The 19889-nt window shown below is 44.4% G+C and overlaps 1 protein-coding gene across 7 annotated transcripts in view; it reads left to right on the top strand.

Moving 5' to 3' along the window:
* Window positions 1–173: 173 nt before the first annotated feature.
* Window positions 174–19889, top strand: part of LOC105027831 (coiled-coil domain-containing protein 136) — a 28740-nt gene continuing 9024 nt past the window's right edge. For 3 of the 7 annotated variants that reach the window (XR_002195999.2, XM_010900123.4, XM_010900122.3), the window contains exons 1-5: window positions 174–286; window positions 779–1050; window positions 11786–12100; window positions 16850–16924; window positions 19355–19654. Coding sequence is in view for 6 of the 7 variants with exons in the window: in XM_010900123.4 (XP_010898425.2) it covers window positions 999–1050; window positions 11786–12100; window positions 16850–16924; window positions 19355–19654 (742 nt within the window). In the remaining variant the exon portion in view is untranslated. Of the gene's footprint in view, window positions 287–338; window positions 1051–7136; window positions 7210–10537; window positions 10560–11785; window positions 12101–16849; window positions 16925–19354; window positions 19655–19889 lie in introns of those variants that run through there. The other 4 variants (XM_010900126.3, XM_034290096.1, XM_010900124.4 and 1 more) reach the window with 4 other exon arrangements.

Below are 19889 nucleotides of genomic sequence, written 5' to 3'. Positions count from 1 at the left end.
CCCGTCCTCACTCCCCCTGTGCCCGTCCTCACTCCCCCGGTGCCCTTCCTCCCTCCCCCGGTGCCCGTCCTCACTCCCCCGGTGCCCTTCCTCACTCCCCCGGTGCCCTTCCTCACTCCCCCGGTGCCCTTCCTCACTCCCCCGGTGCCCTTCCTCAGCACAGCAAAGGGAGGGGGGAAGGAAGGGAGTGGGGGAAATAGGGAGGAGTGAATGACAGAGGGGAAATTAGTCACAAGCTGCAGGAGAATAAGCTGTCCACAGCTCCAAGGTCTGTCTCTCATTAAAGGTAAAATACGTATATGTGTGTGTGTGTGTGTGTGTCTGTATCTAATATTTGCAATTGTGGGTATGTATAATAGGCATTCTGTCTACCATCTATCATTTGGTCTGTGTTGTTGGAACGAGCAGAAAATGGGAAACAGGGAGAGGGCGAGATGGGATGCAAAAGCATGACTATCAACTAGACATCCAGACCAAGGACGGAAAGTAGACATTAGAGGGACCATCCGTGTAAACGAGAGCGACGTTTAATAAGTGGTACACAGTGAGAGAGAAACTGAGAGGACGGGGTTATAAAGTAACAGTGTAAGTAAACAGAAGATACGACTGAGACAAATCAAAACGATGGAGGCTGTGAAGGACGGTGCTATCTCGCAGCAACTCAGATGACGGGGTTTGTGAGGGAGAGCACATCTACAGAGAGCACTGTAGCGATCGTCACCCCGTTCATCTTAGTGTTCATCTCAGTCCGCTGTTCCTTGCTGTTTAATTCTCTCAGCTGTCCGGGGCGAAACGATGGAAGGCCTGCTGCCGCTGAGTCTCCCCGGGGCGTGAGGAGCTTTCCTGGGCATCAGCTGTGTCATTCTCCTGCAGTCATCTCTGCTCCGATCCTCCTCTGCTTGCCTGTCGCTGCACCTCTGCAGTAAAAGAGAGCCTCTGTTCCGGACGTGGACGACTCCTCCCCCTATTCCTTTCGGGTGTGAGTTGCCCAGGCAACCATGGATGGTCTGCGCTTGCCACCGGTCATTGAGGAGGTAATAGAACCTGCAGGTTAGTGTGTTTGTTGCTACAACAGAGTTATGTATCCCTTATTTTTAGTATAATTAATGGTATGTGTGTTGGTAAGGGTACAGGATAAACAGCTACGTGTGTGTGTGTGCGCGCGGGCGGGCGGGCAGGCAGCAATCAATCAGCAATCAATGTCCCAGAACAGTCGGAGTAACCGATAGATCATGGCATGCTTTGTCCCAAAGGCAGTAAGTGACAGCCAGCCGTCCTGCCACAGGGATACTGTTCAGGGAAGTCTTCCAGCTAGCTGTCTGGATCACCAAACTCTGTGAATATTATATTCATGACCCTGACATTATTAAAATGTCATACTACCCTTCTGAATCGTAAAAGCATGCACTCACTACTGTAAGTAGTTCTGGAAAGGCGCGTGTGATCAATTATTTAAAAGAAATATACATGTGAATGCTGGGCTCCACATTCTCTCAGCTTTTACATCCTCAGGGGAAATTCAGCCTTGCATCTGTTGTGAACCATAACCTTTGTATGAATCCGGCCTATGTTACACATACAACTGATCGTAACCCTACTGATTGTTTGGCCATGAAGACATAGTCTGACCATTTGTGTGATTATTTATGTTAATCAGCAGACTGCATTAGAGATGAGGTACTGGAAGGCGTGGGTGGTTTGCAACAGGTCATAGTTTTTAGTTTTTATGAGGTACAGGTCATAGTCTTGTTTTAACATGTACAGGTCATATTGTCTTGTAGTGTTTAAAACTTAAAGGTCTGATAGTGTTGTAGTGTTTGAGAGGTAGAGGTCATGCAGTGTTGTAGTTTTAACAAGGCCCATAAGGTCTGGTCATACAGTGTTGTAGTTTTAACAAGGCCCATAAGGTCTGGTCATACAGTGTTGTAGTTTTAACAAGGCCTATAAGGTCTGGTCATACAGTGTTGTAGTTTTAACAAGGCCTATAAGGTCTGGTCATACAGTGTTGTAGTTTTAACAAGGCCTATAAGGTCTGGTCATACAGTGTTGTAGTTTTAACAAGGCCTATAAAGTGCTGTCGTTTTTAAGAGGTAGAGGTGAATTTCTGGTGTTAGCTAGCGCTCTCTGAGTTGATTTTCTCCTCAATATAAAGTGAGTTAGCCAGTATAGGAGTCTACGGGGCTATTACTGTTGTACGTTTGCCATAATAGCTCTAGTTGTTAGTGGTATTGGTTGACTCTTCTAAAGGACTTGACTTGGGCATAGCAAGCTCTTGACTCCTGGGAGATCTCTGTATTAAAGTCATCTTCGAAGCTACTTTATTGCAACTCTGTGTTGGTGCAAGCTATGTGTGTGTAGTTCGTTCTGTGTGCTGACAGCCCAGTTTATTCTGTTGCTGTAATTATTCTTGGTATTTCTCTGTAGAATCAAGAATGAAGCACACTAATTGATTTCAACAATGTTCGTTTGGGGAGAATATAATCAGCCTTATGTGAATGCATTAGGGTCCTAAGCGTGTTTTAACAGAGTTTAGCCAAAGAGGGCAACCCTAATTTCACTGTTAAACACTCTATAATTGCTAATATTATCTTAGACAAGTTTATTTAAAGAGGATTAGAACATGAGCTTATTAAATCCCATGTCTCTAAATTTCATTATTTTGTATCATGGATCAGGGGTTTTATTGGTTGACCTATGTGTGTAAGCCTACTTTTATCATGGACCAAACATTGGTGGAATGTATTAAAATGTATATCTATATATCTATCTATATCACATTTAGATAGGTATTCAGACCCTTTGCTTTGACACTCAGAATGTACCTCCGGTGCATCCTGTAAATGTCTATTCAGCGAATACTTTGTATACTATGTAATAATATACAAATACTACGTAAATAATATATTTCCATTTTTTAAAACTTTTAGAAAAATGAATAAAAACTGTTTTTGCTTGGACTTTATAGGGTGTTTTTTGTTAATTGGTGGGGATAAACATAAATGTAATCCATTTTATGTGGCCGTGACGTAACAAATTGTGAAGACTGAAGTGAAAGGGGTCTGAATGATTTTCCACAGGCAGTGTAAGTGTTTGGAACACAGCTGTCTTGCTCCTTCTTTGGACTGACCGCCAACCACACACTATCTCAGTACCCGTCAATTCCATTTAACCGTTCTATCCCCTTCACAAGCTTTTAGGATTGTCTAGAAGTGTCTGTTATATAAAATCAGATACATTAAAGTCATTCATGTAATCCAATACATTCATGTATTTCCGAAGTTTCATCAGATTTTCTGCAGTGTGGGATGTAATGACTTCAGAGATTCTCGCCACACCCGTGCAAACCCACCCTCAGCATCATAAACTGTGATGTCATCACAAACGGCCTGCACGGCGCCTGCCAGTCACCGAGTGTGACGTCATCGTACGACCTTCGTCTTCGTTTTACAAACAATGACAAACAGAGCGTATCCTTCTCCCTCTCCTTACCTGACTTGACGGGCAAATCACTCTTGAGATGTGACTGCCTGCCAAGCCTCTAAGGAAACAGGCAGGAAATAATGGAGAGTGTGGGAAAGGAGTCGTTTCTAGAACTCCCCCCTCCGTCTTGCATAAGTGTCTCCCCTCGGTCTTTTAGCCCTGCTGTGCTGGTGTTCTACGTGCGCGCGCACTTGCAGGTTGGCGGAAACGCGCGCGGACATACAACCCTGCCACGCACGCAGCTGTGGTTTGGCTTTGAAGAACACCTATCAGGCCCTCTGCCACATTCACCCTGTCTCTACTATCTGCCCCATCACCCTTCTCCTGACTGATATTAAATGTGTTGCAGCCCCCAGAGACCCCCATCACGAATTCACCGCCCCCTAACACAGTCCTCTACTGCGGTCTATCGCCTCTCTCACCCAGGAAGACAACGGGAGAGAGGCGGCCTTAGTTCGGCCCCTGCTTTTGGCTATTATTCCTTTGGTTCTCAGCCTTTCCTGGTTGCTCTACTCCCAGCAAACTCCTGCAACGCCCAGGTGGTGCCCCCTCATGTGCGTTATAAGTGCAACGTTTCACTCTCCTTGGATTGTTTAACAACCCCAGTGGTTGGAGTCCGTTGTATTATTCCTTTTTGTCTCTCCACTGTCATCCAGAAATGTGTGTGACCGATTCCCAAGGTTTGGGATTGTTACCTATTTCTTAGGAAAGCCTGCGTTTGTCCTCTCCCCAGCGAACACAACGCCTCTTGTGCCTTGCCTTGGTGTCTGTCCGTTTCCTCCTACCCCATGTGCTTCTTCTCTACTCCCTCAGCTCTTTCTCCCCTTCAACCCTTACGTACCCGCTACAGATACCCAGGGGAGGTTATCATATGAGTGGCTTTAAGAGAGATTGCCAGTAGGTGAAGTCCGCTGCATACCGTCGTGAGAACTGAGGGTCTAAAGTTTTCTTCAAACTCAGTGTTGACTTAATCTCCACCTTCCCTTTTCTCTTTTTGTCACTGGAGTGTGGTCTTATGTCTAACATAGGGTGACCGCATTGTCAAACCCCCACACCGGGACCCTCCTGTTAACCACGCGTTAATGCACGCGCGCATGTATGCACTTATGCACGCTTGTTGGTCATCATGCGTGCTTGTGGTTGGTGGAGCGTGGGCGCTTTGAGAATTGTTGCTTTACAACGCAGTTCTATGCAGTTGTTTGCTTGTATGTGGAAACATTGTTATTATTATTTTTATTGTGGTGAAAACCGGGACAATTTGATAGGGAATTTCGGAAAACCGGGACATTTTTGTGTTTTGACAATATTTGTCTGGACCCGGGACACCCAGCTTGAAACCGGGACAATCCCGGGCAAGTCGGGAAGTCTTGTCACCCTAATCTAACAGTACAAGTGAGACAGTGTAGCTCATCCCAATGTAAGGCAATAAGTCAAACATCACTATACCCTCGTCTAGTCTCTACGAATCTGCCTGGAGCCAGCCTATGGATAGGGCCGTTAATATACTACTCCCTTTCCTGGTCAGTGTATCACAATCTGAGGCCCATGCTAGAAATATATCAGATGCAAATATATAACCGCCAAAACCCCAAAGCTTTAGTAAATGGTGTGCAACTCTCATTAACAAACTAATGAACCAGGGAGAAAAGTATTTAAACAAGTCTTACTAAAAGCACAGTGTATACACAGAATCCAAAATAGAAGGCCTCGAAAGGAATTTAATTTGACCAAATACTCATCTGTTGTAGTCATGGATGCGGACTGTCTCCTAGAAGCAGGTGAAGTGCAGAGGCAACCTGGGCAGAAGTCTGGGGATTTGGAATCACATAGTTTCCTAAACCGTCACAACTCTTTGACAACAGTGCCATTTTGAGGCAGGGCAGGCGTGGTGGCAGAAAAACCATTGGCTTTGTAATGGGCTCCACTAGCTTCTCCAAAAAAGGCATGCTGGTCTAGAAGTGTGTGACTTTGGTCCAGGGTGTTTTTTTGTCTGCTGCGTAGTACCATACAACTGAGCCAGTTTGCACCTTCCACTGCTTCACCTTGATAAGTGTTTGCTGAAACACTCGAACATTAATGAGTGTGTGTGTTTGTGTGCGAGTGTGTCATAATCTTCTAGTAAATCATAAAGACAAGAATGCTCCAGTAGGATATATTTCCCTCGTATTTATCCTCTCTTCCTCGTACAGGAAGAAAACGACTTGCCTAGGTTTTATAATCAAGTAAACATATTAATACTACATTTGAATAATACTTTCTACTCTTGCTTACTCATTCTCTTGTACTCCCATCCCTCTCTTTTTCATCTGTCTATCCCTTATTTGGTTCCCTTGCTATCCTTATCTCTCCATCCCTTCTTTGCTTCTTAGCTACGTTGTATCAAACATGAATAAAATGTGCCCCTGCCACAGTGATGGGGGCTGATTTGGCCATAGAGAGAGAACTGGAAGATGCTGAGAGGTTTACAAATGGAGGAGGGATGAAGGAATGAGATAGAGATGCTAAATATCTTCAGAGAACTGAGACCAGTGTATTGGTATTCCAGCACTCCTCTGGCCTAAGGTCTACTGGCTTTTATCATCAAGGCCAGAGTACTGTGTGTGTGTGTTTGTGTTTCATATACTGTTAAATTGAGTTAGCTTGGGTGTCCCTTCATGTGAACAGGTAAGTGTTTGTTTACTGTTTAAAAGTAATGTACTGGAAGGTAGTGTTCTAGTATACGTGGTAAAAGGAGCCATCAGAATAGAGAGGCAGTTGGTGACGCCTGTTTTAAGTCTCTGATTATAAAAAGTCCTCTGTTTTCTGTGGGGGGGTTCGGTGTGACAGATGGTGTCTTGGTAAAATCTGCTATTCAGAGAGAAGTGAAATGTGGCTGAATCAGCTTCACACCCCAGTGGACAGGGCCAGCCCAGGTCAGTGAGCATGCTAAGAAGAGTTTTTCTTATGGGGAAAGTGAAACTGATGTAGTTCTTTTTACCTGCATACCCTGAAATCATACCGTCTGTAGCCAGAAACCTATTTTTTGTATGATACCAACACAGGAATGGGATGGGGTGTGTAGACTGAAGACTGTAGTCTCCTTTATTGTATATATTCGAGGAACGGTGTGTATCTCTTTGAGTGCATGAACAAGCTGTTTTAGGGGAATGTTTCTGTGAGCCAATGTTGTGCGAACGTGGTGTTTGGGAAGGTGTGCGTTCGCCGGGAGGGGAGTGTGGCCCTGGTTACCAAGTCGCTGCTTTCTGCGCAGTGTTGAGCTACATATGACTCATCCAGGCATCGCAGCCCTTCGTTCATCTCCAAAACAGCCCCCATGGCAGGATCTTTGTGATTTTGAAATGAAGAGGGTCAGGTGTAAGATTATCGAAAAGCATGCGTGTGCGCGTGCAGTGTGGATTGGGTGGTGCCTGGTGGGGTGGAAGGCATTGCAGAATGGAAGTAATGGTCCGTATGGTGACTCAGGACACCACTGTTGGAACTGTGGCTTCTGTTCTCCATCCGACAGAAGAGTGAAACCTCAATCTCATCCTGCCAAGAGCATTTCAATGTCAAGCTCTGTCTGGATCGAGGTATCGGGTTTATGGTCGAGGTAAAGGGCGAGTGTGAAAGAGCGGCCCAGAGAGATGGAAAAAGAGACGGGGGGGGGGGGGGTCGAGAGAGGACGGTCCCAGAGGAAGGACAGGCAAACGGAAGGGATGGAGGGAGGAAGAGAGTCGAGAGCAAGAGAAGGTTAGTGGAGAGAATGATGGGTGAGAGGGGAGGGCTGCACAGGGAGGATTATGTATTGATAATTAAATGATCCCTGTAATGAGAATGATGTGATAGCGTCATCATTGGCTGCCTTCCATCAGTCTGCCTTGGAACAGACTAGAACGATGTTGGAGTTGATTATAAACAGGTGGTGAGGGAGGACGGGCAGGAAGAGGAAGGAAGGGGATGAGGTAAAGAAAGGAAACAAAGCAACCAGTGAGGTCAATAAAAACATTCTATCAAGTCTAAAGGACAATGAAACCGCAGTATTTGCGAAGGCTATTAATAAGGCCTACATATTGCTGATCTCAGGTAGGTAATAGATACAATTTCATGCTTAACACATAATCTGACCAGATCTTGTTGGTCAGTCTCCTAAGGCCTTTTAGAATACCAGGCCTGTCTCTGTTGTTGTTTAAGGACTCATATTACTTTAACCGCTTTAACTACTGTCTATGTCATCATTCATTTCCATCACTTTTCTGTGTCCCAGATGAATGTGTTTGTGTGTGGGTGAGTCCTTGGTCTGTATGTGTTGTTTACACTGATCTCCTACCCCTTAGCAACAGCTTCTACCCCTTCACCTTTTTTCGCTTGTTCTCTCTCTCTGTCTGTCATTCTCTCAGTCTTCTCTAATTGCTTCTAAATGACAGAGATTGCCTGTAGCTTCCTATCCCATCTTTCACAGATTGGGCTCCAGATATTTATTAAAAATAGATTGGCCTTTATCCACTTTTAGGCATCACTGTGAAATCCAAATCAGACCACGGCCTCCAGATATTCTTCAGTAATTGAACTGGGATGATAATTGATGTGCTGTGTTTCAACGTTTCTTTTTCTGAGGCTGGCACTGGTTAAGTGTGTCGTGTTTTTCATTTGAGTTGATCTGGATTAGGAGAGGGAAAGGAAAATTAACAGTATTTTCACCCTGATGCAAAGGGGCCCAAGCCAGATCTCAGAACAAAAAGTTCAACTTTTTATTTGAAAATCAGTAACATTACACAGTATTGGGATATCCTAGAAACCTACGCCAGCTGATTTCTCACTGACACCACCATTAGTCGTTTTTGGATCCTATTCCTCTTCCAGATTGAACAGTCACTAATAAGTGCAAGAGAGGGATTAGGGTCTAGGGGATGAATTGGAACCACCCTGGAGTGCATTCTTACCGAAAAGTCAGTTACTGTAAAGTCAGTTTCATGACTTTTCACAATGCCAGGTGTGTATGTCTGAAGTCAAAAAGAGACTCTTCTTTGTCTCTGTATTGCCTCCGATTAGAGTTTTGACATCAGATATCTGGCTCTCTGGAGATAGGGAGCAGAAAATAGTTTTTTTAAATTTGGATCCCCATTAGCTGATTCCATGGTAACATGGCATCCCTGAGCTGAGCTTTTACATTCAGCTTTTACATTCAACTAGTGTGGAGAGTTAAACTCTTTCAAAAGCTGTGATGCAAGGCTCATTGAAGCACGTGAGGAGCGAATGATGGCCCGTGGGGTCCGAATTAACAGACTGAAAAAGTTCATGCTGGTACTGATAGAAATGTATCAGAAAACACAGTGCATCGCATTTTGTCGCGTATGGGGCTGCGTAGCCGCAGACCACTCAGGGTGGCCATACTGACCCCTGTCCAACGCGCCTACAATGGGAACATGATCATCAGAACTGGACCACGGAGCAATGGTAGAAGGTGGCCTGGTCCGATGAATCACGTTTTCTTTTACATCATGTGGATGGCCGGGTGCGTGTGCGTTGCTTAACTGGAGAACACATGGCACCAGGATGCACTATGGGAACAAGGCAAGCCGGTGGAGGCGGTGTAATGCTTTGGGAATTGTTTTGCTGGGAAACCTTGGGTCCTGCCATTCATGTGAATGTTACTTTGACACGTACCACCTACCTGAGCATTGTTGCAGACCATGTGGACCCTGTCATGGCAACAGTATTCCCTGTCAGGAACAGTTTGAGGAACACAACAAGTTCAAGGTGTTGTCTTGGCCTCCAAATTCCCCAGATCTCAATCCAATCGAGCATTTTTGGGATGGACAAACAGGTCTGATTCATGGAGGCCTTGTCTGTAACTTACCACAGCACACTTTCAGAGGTCTAATGGAGTCCATGCCTCGGCAGGTCAGGGCTGTTCAAAAATGTCGACCTACGGTACACAATATTTGGTCATAATGTTATGGCTGATCAGTGTATAGCACATTTCTTTGATGTGTCATTGTCAGTGAGGAGATTAGCCCTCTGAATGTGTGTGCGCCATAACAAAAAATGTTTTGTTTGTGTTTGTGGGATCTGTAACTGTGGGTTGGAAGTTCTGAACTATGCTAGGAGGTGGGACGTATGCTGCTCACGTGACACAACTTACTCTGCAGTCATAACTAGTTGGGGCTTCATAATCACGAGTACTCCTCGGCTGGGAGTCACCTTCACTAGCTTTAGTGTGTTAATCTGGTTGGGATCAGAACCCATCAATTGACCAACTGCATGCAAACAATGCACAGAAGGTTGGAGAGACTTCCACCTCAGCCTCAACGGAAGGTAAGCTAGCTGGAACCCATTGTTTCTCCCCATTCTGTATATAGAATCAGCATCAGCAGTGATGCACTAAAGCAGGGCTGGCCAACCCTGTTCCTGGAGAGCCACCATCCTGTAGGTTTTCTCTCCAACTCTTATTCAGCACACCTGATTCTAATTAGTAGTTGGATGAAAAGCAGACTCAGGTTAGTCACAAATTAGGCTGAAGAGAAAACCTACAGGACTGTGGCTCTCCGGGAACAGGGTTGGCCAGCCCAGCACTAAAGGCACTGCAGCAACTGATATCAGAGTTAATGTATAGTCTGTTTCTAACCGAGGCTTTTTCAAATATCTCTCTCTTAAGAAAACACACAACCTTTTAGTATATCTTTAGAGCAGTGAGGGGCTTTAAATAGCTTGAAAGCTGCTTTTATGTGGGATAAGGGGAGATGATTCAAAGAGGAGGATTAGGAAGATCTAGAGGGTTGGTGTGGAGGTGAAGTGAATGCAATATTCCCTGGTTGATAGGATTTGGGCATTTTCTATCATGTACTCCATGCATGAGAGAGAGCTAAAGGGATGAAGAGAGGAAGCAGAAAGACTGAGATGAAAATGTAAGATGGAGGAGAATAGAAAGTTTTATTTAGCCACTAAGTTTGAGGTGACTGTCTGACCCCTGAGGGGAACCGGCCAGCTTTGAAATATATTATAATAACTGACCAACAGTCCACTACACCACAGGAAGGAAAGGATGGAACAAATAGAGCGAGAGAATGAGGGAGAGGATGAAGAGGTGATTCTATAAGAAGGTGAGAGGGAAATGGAAGAAATCTGAGTGAGAGGAGGGGACTAAGCAATTGAGGGATGATTGTGGGGTATAAAGGAAGTGGGGAGGTGAAAGAAATGTGAGAAAGTTAAAGAGGGGAGGGGAGAAGAGAGGACGGGGGAGGGAAAATGAGCAAAGGCCTAGAGGTAAGTACCAGGAGGGGAGGGGAGGTGAGAGGACGGGGGAGGGAAAATGAGCAAAGGCCAAGAGGTAAGTACCAGGAGGGGAGGGGAGGTGAGAGGCTGTTTTTTTCTCTCGCTGGCTCGTAGTAATGAGACAGAAATCAGAACAAAGGACGACAGAAGGATGAGTTGCCTGAGGTTTCGATGTAATTTCTCTAAAGACCAGGACGATGTTCTGTCCTGGTCTTTTCAAGCATTCTACCTTATGCTGCATTCAAGCAACTATTCATTTCTGGCTCAAGATGAGTGTGCTTTCTTTTCCTGACTAAACATTGTTTTAGAATATACTGAAGGGACATTTTAGGTCTGTGCAAATTTACTTGGCCAAGGAGATTCTGGTTGTATACTGAGTTCTTTGGCTTGTTAAAAAACAGAGGCTATGGTGACCGATGAAACCGGTTACATTAATTCATTAAACACAACACAAAATGCTCCCTAATATATAAGGAACACAATTTGGGCATGATCATTGGGCTACGAGGAATTGATTTCGTATGCTGTTGTTCGACTTTGAGATGTCAGATTTGTCAGACTAACAGCGTAATTGTCCATCACTGTCAGATTTCCACAATCTTGAGAAGCAGTCTTCTGATGTTTAGGTGAAAAATATGTAAACCTTTTTAAATTAAAAAGGCATTTAAGGTCCTAATCAACATGTCTTGTAAGGGTGTCAGTGGATTAGGGTCAAAGGCTCTTAGACAAGAGTTGGGGTTTAACCTCAACTTCCTGTCAGGAAACACCTGGAGGTCCCACATGAAGTCCAGTAGTTAGGACGAACCGACAGGGATAGTGTGCACATGAAGATGGTTCAACCAAACCTTTTACAACTAAGCATTCTGGACTGCCTGGTTCATCGACTTCCACTGAACTAAATGTTATGGTGTGGAATCTCACTTCATCTTCCATCTTTGGGTCTGCTCCCACTTTATAGGTCAATACAGACCACTGTATGAAAGAAAGAGTAAACTGTTTACATAACTTGCAATGTTTCTCTCTCTCTTCCAACCTCCATCCTTTGCTTGTCCAGATGACGTATGTGACCTGAAGGCAGAGAGGCCTGGACTGGAGGACGAGCTAACAGCCAAAGAGAAGTCAATGGAGGAGAACAACACGAAAGTGGAGAGAGAGAAGGATGTGGAGGTGGGGAATGGAGAGAAGGGTCAGCAGGAGAACCAGGGAGAGGAAAAGGAGGAAAAAGTGGAGGAGGAAGAGGAGGAAGTAGGAGTGTTAGAAGAAGAGGACTTGGAGGAGTTGAGGTCCCAGGTTCTGCAGCTGGTGTTAGAGCTGGAAGAGGCTAGGGAGTTGTCTCAACGACATGAGGAGAGCTTCCTGGAGCTACAGGGTGAGTCACTTTGTGTTACTGTATGAGGAGAGCTTCTTGGAGCTGCAGGGTGAATCGCTGTGTGTCAATGTATGAAGAGAACTTCCTGGAGCTGCAGGGTGAATCGCTGTTTGTTACTGTATGAGGAGAGCTTCTTGGAGCTGCAGGGTGAATCGCTGTGTGTTACTGTATGAAGAGAGCTTACTGTATGTGTGCTATACATGAGGAAACCAGACAACCTGACAATTCAAGAAATTCTGCCTTAGTGGTTTAGGGAGAGAGCTATAATTGGAGGTAAAGTTAAAATTCGAGGTAATTTTTACCAAATGCAGTGAGTTATTTGTCCAATACATATCCACTTTCCACTCAGGCTTTTTATTTTAATTTTACCTTGGAGTGAATTTTAACATGTTGTAATTTGATATTGCTTTTACAACATCATAATTTTAACAAGATTTTATGTTGTGGAAATGGTGTAAGTTCCATTAACTTTATTACCATGAAAGTTGTTAATAAAACATTATATGATATGCAGTTCAGTGATATTCAGTGATATCAATGTATTAAAACATGTGGATTGTCTAAGACTTGTTTTCATCGGGGACAGCCCTAAATGACATGTTCAGTACTTAGTGTTCCTGCAGTTGCCTAGATATCAACACAGTAGTCATGATAATTCCTGGATTAGGTTGCACATATTGTATTTTAAATCCCCAAATGTTTAATGAAACTATTCACATCCACAATATTCTCTCTGTAGTCTATCACTTTAAGCTATAATCGCAAATCTGCTGTTGTATCCATATTTTTTCAATATATGAATTACATATATGAATGAATTGCTCCATGGCATTACTTATAGACACCTAGCTTTGTTCTACTCCCACACCCCACCAGGACCAAAAATATGCTGCTTTCACTGTTTTTAACTAAGTACATTAGTCATTTTATTTACTTATTCACTGTTAGGTTTCCGTAGAAGGTGGGATCACCAACACTGTAATCCCAGTTATCCCTTGTCTGTTCTTCCTGTATATTTCAGTGACTCTTGGTTTCATCAGGTAGCATGGCTAAACCTTGCTTGTTATCAAATTAATTTAAAAGACCAGGCATGTTGTTTCATTACATGGGTGTGTGTACATGACAGAAAGTAGCTCTAGTTCAATTCAGGGGAAGGAGTTGAAAGATGTGTTGTTTTTCCTCTCAACATTTTGGACTGTCTATCTGTCACTGACATTTTTATCTATTTCTGAACATTTTCCTCATTTAATCGCCCCATATGAAATAGAACGTAATTGCTTTGAGAAAACCTTTGACAGCTTAGCCTATTAAAAAATACAACAATATTTACCTTTTAAGATATTTATTTGTTTGTAATTTTTTTTTAAATGCTGGGAGGGTTCCCTTCACGTGCTAACAAAAACTCCAGAAAACCATGGCCCGCCTGGGGTTCAGCCGGCCCGAGTTCCACCACATTAACCTGCTCTACTCATTCCTCTGCAGGCCCAGCACCGGGGGAGGGGGGGGGGGCTAAAAGGGCCTTGCCCCATCAGATAGAATGTCGTGCCCCCTCCGTTTTGTTTGTCCTATATGCATAGCCGATGGTATGTACCGGGTCCAATCAACTCGTCAATCGTCACAGATCATCACGTTACCATCGCCCTTACAGGCCCGTTACAACTGGGCCTGTTCTTCTGGCTCACAGTTGAAACTCCGAAAAATACTGCTGAAGAAACTTCCCCTCCCTAGCCTCAGGGAAGTGTCCAATGTCCAAACACTTCCTCCTGCCATGTGGGTTTTCTTGGCTGTCCCCCCTACAGTAGGTCACCGCCCCCTCAGCTCAGTCAGAAGTCTGTCCTGGTACCCTGACCTGCCTCTTCTTATACCTAGGATGGCAGAGTCCTTGACCGTTTGTAGAAAACGAAATATCCCTCCTAAAACCCTGTTCATTATATAAGTCCGTCCTCTGCTGCCTCCTCTGTCCTCCTTCCCTTTTATCCTCCTCTCTCCACTCTTGCCTCTCCTCCGCTCCCCTCTTCACTCCTCCTCCCTCCCCCTCTCCTACTCGTGAATTAACAGAAATGAAAATTATTTGCAGAGCAATCTCAGGAAATGAAGGTAGGGAAAGCAGCATTGAGCGGTCACGTCTTCCTTTTTGTCGGCAGTGTGGCCCTTCTTCCTCTTGAAGGAGCACTGAAAACGTTTCCAGGGGGACTTGTTGGCCTGTTTGTCCTCAATATCCCAGGACAGCTCATCCATCAACTCCTGGATAGTCTCCTCAGGGATGCTGGCGAGGGCCTGTTTTGAGGCATTCAAGGCTCTTGATTGGGCCCAGATCTTTCCAGGGCCTTTTCTCTCCATGCCCACTTCCTGGGCTGGACGGGGGAGTACCGTGGTAAGGCGGAGGCATCCTGGCCCATCGCTGAGGGTCACCCAAGGGTTACTGGCCGCTGGGAGATCCACAACGGGGCTCTCCGGAGATGGGAGCACATCCACCTTGTTGTGCCTCTTTTTATTGATGTAGGTTTTCAGCCTTTGGAAGAGGGACTTCTTAGCATCCCCTGCCAGCTCATGATTCAGCTTTTGGAGAGATTCCACCTCTTGTATGGTCTCCTCAAGGAGGCGGGCGAGAGCCTGTTCTGAGGACCTACCGGAGGACATGTCTGATCGGGCCGACCCGGTCCGGGGATAATCAGACTGGATTCTCCACACCTCTAGGGATGGTACCCTCCTGTAGCGGGTAACTGGACGGTCAGACCTTGGTTGAGCACTGAAGGCCCAGGAGTGATCAGGGTTGGTTCCGGCTCCTTGGCTGGTCAGGCTGCCGTCTGAGGCCATCAAAGTGGGTGTGGGGGCAGGCGGGCAGATCATGTTCCGGCCCCTGGAGGTTGAGGGCCGGGCTGATCGGCAACGTCCATGCATTATCTCAGTTAAATAACAAGCTGGTTCGCAAGAAAAGCATTGGCTGTATGGTTGAGTGATAAAAATTATAGACAAGACAGTTGTTCAGCCTTTTTATAGGGCAGCCCATTATGATGCAATAATCCATGTTAATCATTAACTGTTGAATGTCTTGACCTTCTGTTGTGTTCTTAATGGGGAGTTAACATTGCTGTAGAATGTTACATCATAATGCAGAAAGTGTCATTCTGTAGAAATATGGATTTGTCCATGTTGAGACCAAGTAAAAGCACACCGACTGAGTCCTAAATGGAACATTGTTCCCAATGTAAAGCAGGATCTTTGATCAATGCCATTTGAGACACTGAATTATATTTTTGCCAGTTCTCTTGCATGTAATCCTAAAGGAACATCAATGGTTGCAAACAACAATAGAGCAGTAATATGTATGGTAGCCTGCCATGTCTTTTTGTAGTAGCAAACCAAACATTTTCAGTAATATACTGTGTTGGAAACAATAGTCCTTGCTGCATATGCCAACATGCAGTCTTTGGAGGAGATGTTAGAAAAGGAAATCTTTAAAACCTGTGACAGATATCACAAAATGTATGCGGGATGTTTCAGAGTAGACTGGGGTTGGAGTTACTGTTACAATACGTGTCAGGGTTATGGATGTATGGGTAAGGTTTAGGGTTGTAAGGGTTATGGATGTAAGGGTTATGGATGTATGGGTTATGGATGTATGGGTTATGGATGTATGGGTAAGGTTTAGGGTTGTAAGGGTTATGGATGTAAGGGTTATGGATGTATGGGTTATGGATGTATGGGTTATGGATGTATGGGTAAGGATGTATGGGTAAGGTTTAGGGTTGTAAGGGTTATGGATGTATGGGTTATGGATGTAAGGGTTATTGATGTATGGGTTATGGATGTAAGGGTTATGGATGTATGGGTTATGGATGTAAGGGTTATGGATGTAAGGGTTATGGATGTATGGGTTATGGATGTAAGGGTTATGGATGTAAGGGTTATGGATGTATGGGTTATGGATGTATGGGTTATGGATGTAAGGGTTATGGATGTAAGGGTTATGGATGTAAGGGTTATGGATGTATGGGTTATGGATGTAAGGGTTATGGATGTATGGGTTATGGATGTAAGGGTTATGGATGTAAGGGTTATGGATGTATGGGTTATGGATGTAAGGGTTATGGATGTAAGGGTTATGGATGTATGGGTTATGGATGTAAGGGTTATGGATGTATGGGTTATGGATGTATGGGTTATGGATGTATGGGTTATGGATGTAAGGGTTATGGATGTATGGGTTATGGATGTATGGGTTATGGATGTAAGGGTTATGGATGTAAGGGTTATGGATGTATGGGTTATGGATGTATGGGTTATGGATGTATGGGTTATGGATGTATGGGTTATGGATGTATGGGTTATGGATGTATGGGTTATGGATGTATGGGTTATGGATGTAAGGGTTATGGATGTAAGGGTTATGGATGTAAGAGTTATGGATATACAGTATGGCTAAGGTTTAGGGTTTAAGTTATGGATTGTATCAGGTTTAAAGTTAATGTTAATAGATCATAAATGTTAATGTTATTGATAGCCTGTAGACAGTATGTATAGAGTCTACAGATTGACTTTCCAAATAAAGTGTTACCCTTTTCTCTTCCTCCTTCCTCCTATCCATCTCACAACCCACTGGATGAGATTCCGTGGTCTCTCCCCTCTTGCCTGTGGCCCATTCTGCTGAATCCTATGCACTATATGAGCTGAATGTGTACATATTCACTTTTTTCTTTTCTCAGCCCCTTTTCATGTTCTCCTCCTCCCTCTTTCCTCTGTTCCCAGGTCTTTTGGAAGATGAACGCATGGCCAGTGCCAACCAGGCAGAGAGCTTTACCAGACAAATCCAGAGACTGCAAGGTACCAAACATACACGCACACGCATTCTGATAAATGAACGGAAATCCACAATCTTCCTTTACTGTCTCATATCATTCTAAATTGTCCTTGTGAAAGTAACAAATGAATGTAACCTTCCGATATTAATGATGGGTCCCCTCTCATAGTGGGGTGGTGTGGTCTCTGCTGCCACCTGGGGGTGTGGTTTAGAAACGGCAGTTATTGTTGCATCTAATTGTGTTTTTCGAAACAGCACTACCTAACCCTTTCAATAACAGAAATTACAGGTGTGGGGAGGGGTTTCTGTCTTGTAGTGTCTCATTGTCCCTATTGGAAAGCAGATTAGGGAGTGGGGTGAAGGGAGAGTCATTGGAAAATTCATATTTTTGCTGGACGGCACAAGTGGAGCCAGCCAAGAAGAGCGAAAAGTCTCTTACTGACGGATTGGGTGACTGACTGATTGACTAGCCCTTGTTAAATAGTGTAGTGGTTAGAGACGCGGACTGCCATCTGGGGAACCTCGCCTTGGACAGAACAAAGTATGTTTTAGGATTTGTTCGGGATAGACAAAAACTTCACTAGCTACAAGCTTCAAAAGCTTCATTATAGTAAGCCTAAAATAAAACTGTTTGCGGCTATATTGCGACTATTTCTGGTGTGTTTTTGTAGTACAGATCCCGTGCTTGCTTTTTGGGTATATACCACAACCCCTTGCGCAGTAATAGAGGAGGGATTTCCATGATTCTCTCGTTTTTTCACATGACGAGTCACTTATCGTCACCTATATTGATAGTTATTGTATCAGTGTCATTCACGAATGAATGAAAAACAAACGTTGTTGTGCAATGAAATAGCTTTGGCAGTGTAAAGTTCGTCTTCAGTCCCGCTAGCAATTGCTCAATTCTAATGACTATTCCAAGTAGTAGTTAGTATATACTATTAAGCCTATTACTGGCAAATAAGCTGTTAAAACAGCCAGTGGCAAAAGCCATACATTTGCTTTTTATGATATTTATTTGATGCTATTTGTAGTGGAAGTAAACTTTAGAAATGTTAGTCAGTTTAACACAATGATTAATGGTGTCTTGCTAAATATTCATACTTGGCGTGATGTTAATCTGCGACAAAATGATCACACTTCTGGTACACCATGGAGAAAAGTTGCACTGACAATGGCTACATTCACTGCCACGTTGTTTGCTTATTTCTTCTCTCTCACTACGTAGGGTGCCATATGTCACAAGAATTGCTTTGTGCCGGATGACGCAGTGTTGTTCGGTGCATTTGACAAATAAACCTTGAAACTTGAAACTATCTAATGTCTGACGAGGTAGTATGTCCCAATCGGTCAAGTACTGGCATACTAGCTTACTATTTACAAAACAGTACGTACTTCATCGTCATCCGCGAAGTACATTCTTGTAGTATGCGATTTGAGATTCTATCAATGCTTTCGATTTCCTTGTAGTTCGCCTAGCGTAGTGGTTGGCTATTCAAATGTCATTGTTTTCTAAAGCAACAATTGCCATGGAGTGATTGGAGTCATTGTTTATATTACTGTCTAGCTATTAATTAGCCATCTACATTGACCTCTTTCTAATTTAAGGTGTTGAATGTAGTGTAGCAACCCTCTTAAACCTGTTGTTGCTTTGGTAGTTAGCTAATGTAGGGAACTAGTTCCGTGGAGTTTCAAGAAATTGATTTAACAATGCAGAAGTATACCCACACCACACCTCTGCACATGTATAGCTTAGTGGCGTAGTGGTTAAAGACTAAAGTCTGTCACATGGGAGTCCCAGGTCCGAATCCAGGGAGGGCAACATAATTAATCCTTTTAAGTCGCGGGCTGGCAGAACTAGGCTTGCCTGGTTCCTTGTTTATTCAACCATACAGAAAACTAGTGTGTCCCATTGACAGTTAAGAAGCATGCCAAGTAACAGCAAGCCCAAGGCGGAAGGCCATATGACTGAGGTACCGTACTGTACATGACAGATGTTTTGAAGAGGAAAATGTGGATCTTCTGTGTAACCATGTACAGGCTTGAGACCTTAAGAATTGATCTGTATTTCTAGTGAGCTAAGACATCTTTTGTGGCCAACCAAGGTCTCTTCTCCCGTGCATAACAATTTCTTCACTATACCTCACACTTCATATCAGCTGGTTGCCTTGTTTGTTTTTGAGCCAGAACATACTGTCCATCTGGTTCAGGTTGGGGTCCAAAAACTGTCTAGTGCTGTAAAATCCTACGTCCTGTTCATGTGTAGCTTTTCATTTCAAACAACAAGCATGTCTGTGTGTGAAGGTCCTTGTTGTACAAGTCGACATAGCTTGTGTTTTGCCTGAATTCAGATGAGTCAGGAATCGAAACAGACATTTCTTCCCTTCCCTTTTCCCTGCTCTGCTCTGGCGAACTCTCCTACCATTTTGTATCCAACGCCCCCTCACCTCCAGCCCAGCTGCGCTCGGTCCAGGAGGAGATGGACTCTCTGGAGGAGGAGAAGGAGAGTGAGCTGGGGGAGGTGCAGGAGGAGCTGAGGTCTGCCCAGGAGGAGGTGCTGGTGCTGCAGCAGGCTGGGGAGGAGGCTGCGGCGGAGAGGGAGAACGACATCGCCTTGCTTCAGGAGGAGCTATGTCGTCTGAGGGCCGAGTTACAGCGCCTCCACACCACGGCCCAGGAGTACGAGCTGGAGATCACCACCTTGCGGGCGGAGATCTGCATGAAGAGTATGAGGAGGGAGGAAAGCAATGCCGGTACTGCTCTACCAAACTAACACCTGGGCCCTGAAGAACAAAACTCCCTGACCACTGTCTGTTCTCTGAAACATCCCATATGAAACATATATTTTAGGGTGAACGTTAGGATTATAGTTTGTCTTGGCCCCTGTTGAGATGATTCCAAAGGAAAACTGACCCTTCTTTTGAACCCCCCCCCCCCCCCCCAAAAAAAAAAAAAAAACCCCAGATGCCCAAACTGTCCAGAATGCAA

Source organism: Esox lucius, chromosome 23 (genome assembly GCF_011004845.1).
Source record: "Esox lucius isolate fEsoLuc1 chromosome 23, fEsoLuc1.pri, whole genome shotgun sequence".
NCBI classification, from domain to species: Eukaryota; Metazoa; Chordata; class Actinopteri; order Esociformes; family Esocidae; genus Esox; species Esox lucius.
Note: the sequence above shows the minus strand (reverse complement) of the source record. Positions and strands in the feature narration are given on the sequence as shown.